At 35.5% G+C, this 10,840-nt stretch overlaps 1 protein-coding gene across 1 annotated transcript; it reads left to right on the forward strand.

Moving 5' to 3' along the window:
- Positions 1 to 1,736: 1,736 nt before the first annotated feature.
- Gpr65 (G protein-coupled receptor 65) lies at positions 1,737 to 8,810 on the forward strand. The gene is made up of 2 exons (XM_010616260.3): positions 1,737 to 1,805; positions 7,598 to 8,810. The coding sequence occupies exon 2, from the start codon at positions 7,633 to 7,635 to the stop codon at positions 8,635 to 8,637; it is 1,005 nt and encodes a 334-aa protein (XP_010614562.1). The 5' UTR covers positions 1,737 to 1,805; positions 7,598 to 7,632; the 3' UTR covers positions 8,638 to 8,810.
- Positions 8,811 to 10,840: the final 2,030 nt, after the last annotated feature.

The following is a 10,840-nucleotide window of genomic DNA, read 5'->3' on the forward strand; positions in this document are numbered from 1 at the left end:
GGATGAAATGTACTACTGTTATGTTTTTTGGATGAAATAAGAACCAAATTTCATAACTATTGGTAAATTTCTTATACTTGGCAACATTCTAGCATAGGTCAGCAGTGATTTTTTTTTTTTTTTAGATATATATCTACCCAGAAGAAGTGAAAGTTTGTGTTACTCATGTTCTTTAACTATATCCTTTTTGTGTGTTTTGAAGAGCAAAACATATAGTATTCATTACAGATGTGAAAATACTCTTTCCCTAAAAGCAGAAGTATAGGCTATGTAGGTAAGACATTATAAAATCTTGAAATATATAGAAACCTTTGATATGTGGGTGTGCAAAACCAAGCAGAAATTAGAATTTTGGATTGTAGTCATGAATAAACTGAATTAATTATTTTCATTTTTATACGGCCTTGAGGTTTTTATTAATTTTTCACATTGTGCTTTAAGTTTTCAGCAATTTAGTAGCAATATAAATTATTCCAAATTTTTCAATTACTGTTCCTTAACTTACTTTTCCAATTCCTGTGTACTTTATAAATATATTATTTTTATTACTCTTATTGAAAGGCCTACAAAAGAAATATAAAAAAACTCTACATTTCTGACATGTCCTGATTAATTCCAAGATGAAAAGTCCTTATTAATCACAAGATCACCTTCTTCTCTAGGTAGATAGAAGATCTACCACCAACTGCATTTAATGTCCTTTTACAAATCCCAACTCAGCATGTTCAGATTATAGTTTTTAAAATGAAAATGTCTCATTCCAAATTAACTCTACCTCTGTAGAGTAAGAGTCTTCCTCTCATTTCAAATAAAAGTTTAGGAGGACAAGTTTCAAAAATGATGTGTAACTGCCTTATATCTCAAAAGCAGGAAGTTCTGAGCTAATTTCACTTCATATTAAGCCACTTACAGACTTAGCAATAACTTTTAACTTGTTAAAGTACTACATGAGCTTTTTAACAATCTATATTATTCTCTAATGAGTTTCCAAGTTTCATATAATTATTTATTTGCTTAAGACAGCTAATTCAATTGATTTCAGCAATCTGTTTTTTATTATCAGAGGAGATCTAAGAGAGAAGATGGTTCGAGAGTCAAATATTATATATCTAATCCCATTGCTCCTTTAAAAAAAAGACTTTACATAGGTAGCTACTTTTACACCCCATCCTTCCCACTCCTCTTAATGCTATTAAATCACACAATATTCAGCATTAAACACCCCTTCCCCATTCTCCTTCTGCTGTATTTTTCCCAAGAACTTGGTCACCCTGTAGATCTACATCGTCTCTTATCCTATAGATCCTACCTTACTGTGCATCTCTTGTGGTACTTATTAATGTAGTCATTGCGTCCTGGTTATTATTGAACAGTTTTTTCTCCTTTACAAGCTGAGAAGCTCCTGTTCTGTAATAGCCAGGCCCTATATGTCTCCTGGCATGGTGATCTAACAATGTAATAGATGTATTTATTGATGGATGAACAAATGAATGAATTTACTTCGTATATATTCTATTAAGTAAAGCCCATAGACAGTGTGCACTTCTAATTAAGATGCAATGGGAAAAGTAAGCCATAAAATTGTGGTACAGTAAATAATAAAACATCTTTTAAAGTACTTAAGAGACTTTTTTGTTGAAACTTGGATAATGTGAGCCTTCCCATTAAAATACTGCTTCCTCATTGGTTGTGATGAAATATGAGTGCGATTTCCTGTGCCCTCAGCATTTCTGGTTTCTCTTCTTGATGCAAGCAGACTTATCACGCACCTCTGTGGGCAAAACTCATCAGTCTAAGAAGCAAGGGTAAGTATAAGATTTTAAAACAAACAAGATTTTTAAAAAGATCACATACTTTGGTGTGATCATTGGCAGCAGTTTAGGTTTATCTGGTTTAAGCAATATAAATGTAGTAATACAGAGCATTACAGAAAAAGAGAAGTGAGGAAGATACATGGTTTCCTCCACTTCAAGCAGTAGTCAGAGGCTGTCATATTTTAAATTTAGAACTACCGGTAGTTAGGTAAAGCCCTGGTTATTCAAAGGGGAAATGTTTGTGGTCCGTTTCCTCTTCAGGAAATGGTGTATTTTGGCAAACTGCACTGTTTAGGGAGAATCCTACCACCTCTTGTCTGTGGAGCTATCTGGCATCATCTCCTCATCATACAATGGTCCAAAACATGTTTTGTACCTATCAGAAATGAAATGAAATGAAAATATAATGTTTCCAGTAGCAGTATCAGTTAATAGTTATTTGTTAACAAGTGATTATCACAGTGCCTGAAACAGATAGTTTTAATAAATGGTTATTAAACTGTAAAATGAAAGGAAGCATCTCTTGTAACATGATAGGAAAACGGTTTCCTTTTATTCTGATTTGTATTCTTTTTTGTTATTCCTGAACAGATCTTTCTCCTTTACTGGAGATAAACGCCTGTTTGGGTAAAGACCCAACAAACTCAACCAAGAGCTGGAGATATATATCTATATATCTATCTAATCTATATATTTAATATAGTATATATAGGATGTCTTTTTGTGGCACTTGGTATAAATTAAAATTAAAACTCCTCAGTGCTGATTCTAAAAGCAGCTTTCTCAAACTCTGATTAAGTAGCCAAAATAACATTTGAAAAGATGTTTGAATAATAGGAAACATACATCACATGAAATTTTAGATCCACACCCATTGAATTAACGAGTATCATTGGCAGTGCTTGGTATCACATGTGAAGTGTTATAGTACAGATCACACAGTGCCTCTGGCTCCTCTCCTACACTCCGTGACCAAGTGGCCAGAGATAGTCTCCTCGTAGGAAATGTAGGGGGCAGCATAGAAGAGAGCAGATTGCTGATGTTGTCATTGAAACAACAGCATCAATTATAATGCAAGGAAGGCTTACCAAGTGCTAGGCACTTTGCTCTTGTGTCATCTCACAACACCGCTGTAACGTGGGTACTAACACATGTGAAAACTGGGACTTAGAGAGGTGAAGAAAGACACAGAGTCACAGAGCTCCTGAGGGCTGTGAAGCTTTCAAACCATTAGCAGAACCCTCCCCATAACCGCAAGGTTCTGTCGCCCCTGTTGCCTAACAGAGATCTGTATCTGCTTCATCAAACTGACCAGTCTTGTGGTTGGTCTCAGCAAGGCAAGAGAGTCTTTCACAGCTGCAGAAATTCATTCCATTGAGAACTTCATGCACCTTCCCAAAATCTTTTTTTCCATTTTACACATCTAATCTTTTTTGTGAAGAAGCAAAGCATACTTATTGAGTAATAACGATAAAGAAGAAAGGAGTGTCTTGCTCCTTCTCTGATTTTCTTCTTCCTGGTCTCAAGGGAGGATGCATGCAGGTTTCAAGTGTATAAACTAAGTCTGGACATGGGGTGCACTCATCAGAATCCCCTCAGCCGCTTAGCTGTTCCTTTCTGTGTCTCAGACTTTCTTCTCTAGTCATTTTTCTTCTTCATTTATATTCTGTAAAAGTTTCTAATGTAAGGAATTTGGGAGGGAAACTTCTCAGTGGCAGTTTCCTGAAAATATTCTAATTTTTGTTCTGGTGTTTGCAATTTGGTTCCGTTGGGTATACAACTACCGGATGACATACATTTTCTTAGACATCTGGGAACATTAATCCTCTGTCTCTGGTTTCTGTTACCGTTGGTGATAAATCCTTTGTCAGTCTAAATTTTATCTTTTGTAGTTACTCCATCTGTCTCTCTGGCTTTGCTGATAGTTTGGTTGCAATGTATCTAAGCATAGGTTTCTGATTTTGTTGTTTTGCATCCTATTTGGGATTTGCTAGGCTTCATGTATCTGAGGATTCTGTCCTTCAATATTTCTGAAAAACACTCAGCCATTACCTTTATAAATATTGTCTTTTTCTTACTCTCTCTTTTCTACATTCATGGAATTTCATTTATACATATGTCAACCTGCTAACTTTTTCTCTATGACTCTTTGGTATTTTACCATTTCTTTACCACTGACAATTATGCCTTAGTTCTTTACTTCTATCTTACAATTCACTACTTCTTTCTTCAGCTGGGTTTAAACAGTTGGTTCATTTTAAAAGTTTAAATTGTTGTGTTGTTACCAGCCTGGGGTACATAGTGAGTTCCAGGTCAGTCTCAACTACATAGTGAGATCCTGTCTCAAAAAATAAATAAATAAATAAATATGGACATTGTTTCTTTCTAGAAGGTCCATTTCAATCTTTTAAAAATATGCCTCATAAAAAATATAAAATATTTTTATATCCTCTTGTTCCTTATTGATTTGCTCCAATCTCCTCCTTTATTTCTTTGAATATATCAAATACTCATACTAATTTATCTGTAAAGCTCTCATGGATTTAGCTCTCCTCTCTCTTGTTCCTGCTCAGTCTCACACATAGTGGCTTATTGCTCTGTGTGTGTGTGTGTGTGTGTGTGTGTGTGTGTGTGCGCACACGCACTTGCATATATGAGTGTGCTGTAACAAGTCATATTTGTTAGAAGTCTGTGGGATTCTTTGAAGTCTAGGGTGAGAAAGCCTTCCTCAAGGGAAGATTTGTGTTTATTTCTTCCATGTGCCCAGAATTTATTTGTTTTTCATATAGTCCCTCTTAATTTTAGAAGACTTTCTTTAACTTTTTGGATTATTTATTTTCTGAATTGCTTTTTATATAAGAAGAAAGAATTAAAATAATACTTCTTAGGAAGGCTTAGATGGTGCATCTGTATGTCAAACAGATACTGTTTATCGAAATGCTTTACAACTTGCACGGTCTTTTTTTTTTTTTTTTTTTTTTTTTTAATGGTACTGGGGATCGAACTTGGGTCCTTGCATTTGGGAAGCAGGTAGAGGCACTACTGAGCTAAATACCCAGCTCTTGCATGGTCTTTTGATTCCACTTTTTAATTTTTTAGCTGTGATACAATTATTTATGCAGAAAAAAGGGACACATCCTAAGTATACAGCTTGATCAATTTTTACAAACTATATTCATAGAAAGGGTACAGCTTGACAGTTTTTCAATCTGGGTATGGTTCATGCAAACAGCACCCATATCAAGAAACAGAACATTACCCAAATCTCAGGAGTTCCCCTTATGCCCTTCTCAGCATTTCCTGCCCCCTCCCTGGGGTCCGACTCCTCCTCACAGCATAGATTAACTTCTGTTGTTTTTATCAGTACATACTCTTTTGTTTTTGTCTTTTCTATCACTCGGCATTACGCCTGTGAGCTTTAGCCATGTTATGGCATATAGAAATAATTTGTTCATTTTTATTGGCATATAGAATTCAATTGTGTTACTGCACCTCACTTTACTTATGTATTTTAATGGGCATTTTAGTTGTGGGATATTACACATAATAGCACTGTTGTGTTACTGTGAACACCAATTTTAGTACACACTGTTTAGTAAACATGCATGTATTTATATTGAGCCTATACCTAGAAGGGGAACTACTGAGTCATGTGGCATGCCTAAATACCAGCTTTCCAGCCGACAGTATATGAGGCTACAGATACTGTACGTCCTCACCAGTATTTGGTATTCTATATCTTCCCTTCCATTTATTCTGGTGAGTGTGTAGTAATATCTCCTTGTGGTTTACTTTGTATTTCCTTGATGACTAATAAAATTGAGCAAGAGGATTGCCGTAAAATTGTTTCCAAGTGAAAACCTGCCCATATTCAGTGAACTTTTTCTTTAATGGCCCCTCCCAGAAACCAGGCTGAGAGATGGGACTTGCCAACTTTTCTCTGCTGTCTGCAAATGTCTGTGCAGTTTGATATCTTATCTTATCTTGGCTTGGTTTAGCTTAGCTTAGTTTAGTTTATTTTCTGCTCACCCTTTCCCTGGAGGCAGGGATTCTAATGTGTGTGGAATGGTAGAGGAGCCTAAAGTTTGCATTTTTTTTCTGATCTAGAGCCTCTGCCTCTTCCTCCAGAGGCACATTTGCCTCCAGAATATCCAGAGCTTTCCTAACTCGCTCATGTCCCTCATCTTGGCTCCCACTTCCTTTTATCCATCACAACTGTTTCCTCTCTGGCAGATTCTCTATTGAATTAAAAGGCTGTTTTTCAAATTTCATTTGTACTTTTAGGTGAGAGAACAAGATCTTAGGAGTTTATGCTGTCTATTTTATTTAAAGAGTGAGATATAGCCAGGGATTTAGCTCAGTGGTTCCACTGCCTGCCTTGAAAGCACAAGGACCTGAGTTCAATCCCCGGTACCAAAAAAAAAAAGAGTGAGATATAATATGTATTCTAGGTATGACTTGCTCTACCAGTAGAATCCTGCCCCTTGTCATGGCAGATTTCTTTTGTCCTTAAAATCTATCTGACTTGGAAGGGAGTGGTTCTGATGCACTGCATAATGGCCCTGCAGAGTTTCCCTTGCAGATTCCAGTCAACTAAATTATCCAAACCATCAAGAGCCCCCGCTTACAAAGGAGTTCAAAGGCATTTCTTTACTCCAGGTTGAAAAGAAATATGAATACTCCACCCCTGTGTGAATTTTTGGTATGATAGCTTTAAAAATAAACCTAATGAAAGTGGAACTTGATGATCCCAAGATTTTACCTAGAAATGAAAATATCCTACTTATGAAAGTGTAAGAAAGACAAAATGTGTTAGCTCACAAAAATAGCAAAAGATAAACAAAAAAAAGGTAGGGTTACCTAATTATGTATTGAAGCTCTCAAACTGCTATATTTTAAAAGTCAACTTTATCATTTTTAATGAAAATATTTTCCTAGGTAATAAGGCAATTTTGAAAGTACCTTTTACCTAATTTGCATTTGAAATTAAACATTTAAAATTATATAACCCTAGAGTTTATCACACACCAAAAGCACTTACTAAATAATTGAATTTTCTGTTTAGCTGCCAAAATGATTCTTAACTTTAGTTTTGGTTTTTAGTTCGCATCGGGTAAGAAATATAATTCCCTCTAATGTAGCATCCCTTAGGCAATTCTTATTTGAAATAGGTAAAGTGTCTCACATTCAGTTTTGTTTATTAAAGTCAGTTAAATTTTTTTCCATTTTAAGTACCATCATTGTAATTTAATACATTTTAAATATCTTCAATAACTGCAATAAGATTGCTTGAAATCATTATTGCAATGAGGTACATATCATATAAACCTCTACTCTGTTCTACCTCATGTTTCATTACAGAACCGAAAGCACTTTAAAAAGATACCAGTCTCTCTGAAAACAAAGCCTTAGGTCTATTCACGTTGCTCCAATCTCTTGTGAGATTCATGAAGAAAATTCAAGTGGGACAACACTCCCCAGAAGCTAAGGGATTCCCCAGTTGACCCTGGAGGGTTCTATATCAGTGATCTGTGACTGTTAACACATGAACTTCCGTTTATTAAATCCAGCTGATCATTTTAGCTAACTTCCAAGAGCCTGGGTTCTGATTTCCAACTACTGATAATCTGTATGATGTACTCCCACCCTTTCAGAGCATTGATGAATTAACTAGAACTTTAGAAAGCACAGGAAAATTGAAAAAAATGTTCTGAGTAAAAGAAAATTTGATGCTGAAAATAAGATTCAATGGGGCAAAACTTATTTTCCTGTTTACTTTCTAGGCACTAATGTTATTGCTACCTTAAAAAAAGAAACAATGAACAGCACATGCACTGAAGAACAACATGATGTGGACCATTATTTATTCCCAATCGTCTACATCTTTGTGATTGTAATCAGTGTCCCAGCCAATATTGGATCTCTATGTGTGTCTTTTCTGCAAGCAAAGAAGGAAAATGAACTAGGAATTTACCTCTTCAGCTTATCATTGTCAGATTTGCTATATTCATTAACTCTCCCTCTGTGGGTTCATTATACTTGGAATAAAGACAACTGGATTTTCTCGTCTGCCTTGTGCAAAGCAAGTGCTTTCTTCATGTACTTGAACTTTTACAGCAGCACAGCATTTCTCACCTGCATCGCCCTCGATCGATATTTAGCAGTAGTTTACCCTTTGAAGTTTCTCTTACTAAGGACAAGAAAATTTGCATTCGTGGTCAGCCTATCCATCTGGGTAATGGAATCCATCTTTAATTCTATCATTCTGTGGGAAGATGAAACCTCTATTGAATATTGTAATGACAAAAAGTCTAATTTTACTTTATGTTATGACAAATATCCTTTGGAGAAATGGCAAATCTACCTCAACCTGTTTAGGACATGTACAGGCTACGTAACACCTTTGGTTATCATCCTGATTTGCAACCAGAAAGTCTACAAAGCTGTGCGGCATAACCAGGCCACAGAAAATACTGAAAAGATAAGAATCATAAAACTGCTTATCAGCATCACATTGACGTTTGTGCTGTGCTTTACTCCCTTTCATGTGATGTTGTTGGTCCGCTGCATTTTAGAGCGTGATGTCACCTTTGATGACCACAAGTCTGGAAAGCAGACATACACCATGTATAGAATCACTGTTGCGTTAACAAGTCTCAATTGTGTTGCTGATCCAATTCTGTACTGTTTTGTAACTGAAACAGGAAGATCTGATATGTGGAATATATTAAAATTCTGTACTGGGAAATGCAATAAATCACAAAGAAAACGCATACTTTCAGTGTCTACAAGAGATACTATAGAATTAGATGTCCTCGAATAGAATAAAGAATTGGAGGGGAGGAGTTTAAGGTGCATGCCATTATAAAATCACAATTAAATTTTGAAAAGGAAATCTAGCATGGGAGGGGACTAAATGTTCTAACTGAATATTTTAATCCTGTCCAATGGAAATGCTTTTATAGTTCATTGTACAACTCCCTCCTTGACTTTAATTAAACATGGCATATTAAACAAAATTTAATATTTTCCTAATGATTCAGATCATTATTGTTAATGACATCTGTTTTTGTATCTGTGCTATATAATCCATCAGAGGATAATATATATATATAGGATCATTAGTCTTTAAATCAATGGACTTTGTGTCTGGTTTTTATGATTTTTCTTGCTCTTTCTTTGGATATCAGTCTAGCAGCTGTCAATTCTCCCAAGTCAATGTAACTGTGTCCAACAACCCCAGTGACAGACTGCTGCTTCTGATCTCGTTCATTAACGAATATTAACTGAACCCACTGTGCATACTAGGTTTTGCTGTTGATTACTGGGATTACAAAAGAAATAGTCTCATGAAATTAACATCAGTTCTAAAACCTCATCACTGAGAATTTAAGATTCCTGTATAAAGTGAAGGTAAATTGGCTCTGAGTTTTTGTTTTGCTTCTTCTTTTAGTTTACAGTTGTGTATACAATACTTGGAATTACTTGTCTGACATTTGATGTATGAAATCTTACATTCAGCAGTTTATTTTTGGACTTAAAATATTCAGAGAGCCAGGAGCCCAGGTTCAGCTACTCAGGAGGCTGAATCAGGAGGATTATAAGTTCGAGGTCATCCTGAGAAACTTAGCAAAAACCTATGTCCAAAAAATATTCCAAAAGTTTTGATATATTCTTTTGAATTTTTATTATGACAATTTCTCTGCCTGTTGCAGGTAGGCAGTAGGTAAACATTTCTCCTAACTAGTATCTTTTAAGACTTTTAAATTCTTCTTTGCTTTAGTCTTTTAATTCTTTTTATTCCATGTCTGTTCTGTCTACTCCAAAGGTAACCAGGCTGCAAATGTCTTGATACCATGTGGTGCCCTCACTTCTGAAAACAAAGTCCTCATAAAATGACCAATTTTTTTTTTTTAGTAGCAAATTTCTCAACAAACACTGGAGATTTAGCTCGGTGGTTCCGGCACCTGCCTCACAAGTGCAAAGACCTGAGTTCTATCTCTGGTTCCAAAAAGAAAGGAAACAATCAGTGAGTGCATAAATGATAATAACTTTCCACTGTTATGTCCACCTTCCTTTGAGGCCCTCAGTGCATTTTCTTGTCATAGTGACTTTAGAACATGAGCACAGTGTGTCTGGGTTCTCTGACACATACTCATGTAAACTAAAGACTAAACATGCAATAAAAAAGAGTAAAATAGTTTGAACTGTTTGCTTAATTGCCAATAAATTATTGGCATCATATGAGTTGACCATAAATGAAAATGAACCATCCAGAAACAATTTTGCCCAAGTCTGGAAGCTCAGGTATAGATTAAGTGTGTTGTCCCAGATCACACACTTTGCTGAAAGCAGTGCCAGATGTCAAACTCAAGAACCCTGAATTCTCTCCACAGTTGATTTTCCCCTTCATGAGTATTTAAAAATATTTCTACCCTTTCTTTTTTTAGGCATGATAAAAATATACATAAAGAATTTATTAATATAATTGTTGAATTTAGGTCAGAATAAGGGTAAAGGGGGAGTTGTTTCATTATTCATACTTCCAGAAGTATAATAAATCATATAGTAATTAAAGAAAATTAAAGGTAGTAATTAAATTAATTGTTACAGAGACCTAATTAAGACTTTTCTTCAGTTGGTTATGTGAATTGGAGACAGGGAAAATACAAATTTGTGCTACACTTAATAAGGATGTTATAATTAGTGATTAACAGCAAAACACTGATCTAGGATGTTATAGAATTCCTTCCCAAACAAGCCAGGACAGAAGCTTACATTTTTCCTCAGAGCAGGGCTAATATAGAGAAGCCCAGATTGAGAGGCTGCTCATGAATTAGAACCAGAGTCCTCTACACATGATCTCAAATGATCAATACTGGTTAGTTACTCCTTTCGTTTTTAAACGTTTTGGGGGTTCCTATTTAAAGTCCCTGTTAAGCTGAAAGCATTTCTGGAAGAATGAGACCTGTTAGCTGTCACTGAACGAGACTTTGTCATCAGAAGGCTGGACTGGAACAGCGGAG

This window comes from Fukomys damarensis, unplaced genomic scaffold (assembly GCF_012274545.1).
Source record: "Fukomys damarensis isolate Sample0158 unplaced genomic scaffold, DMR_v1.0_HiC HiC_scaffold_21, whole genome shotgun sequence".
NCBI classification, from domain to species: domain Eukaryota; kingdom Metazoa; phylum Chordata; class Mammalia; order Rodentia; family Bathyergidae; genus Fukomys; species Fukomys damarensis.

Coding starts and splice junctions, on each gene's coding strand:
- Gpr65 (XM_010616260.3), top strand. CDS start 7,633: ATGAACAGCACATGCACTGAAGAACAACATGATGTGGACCATTATTTA.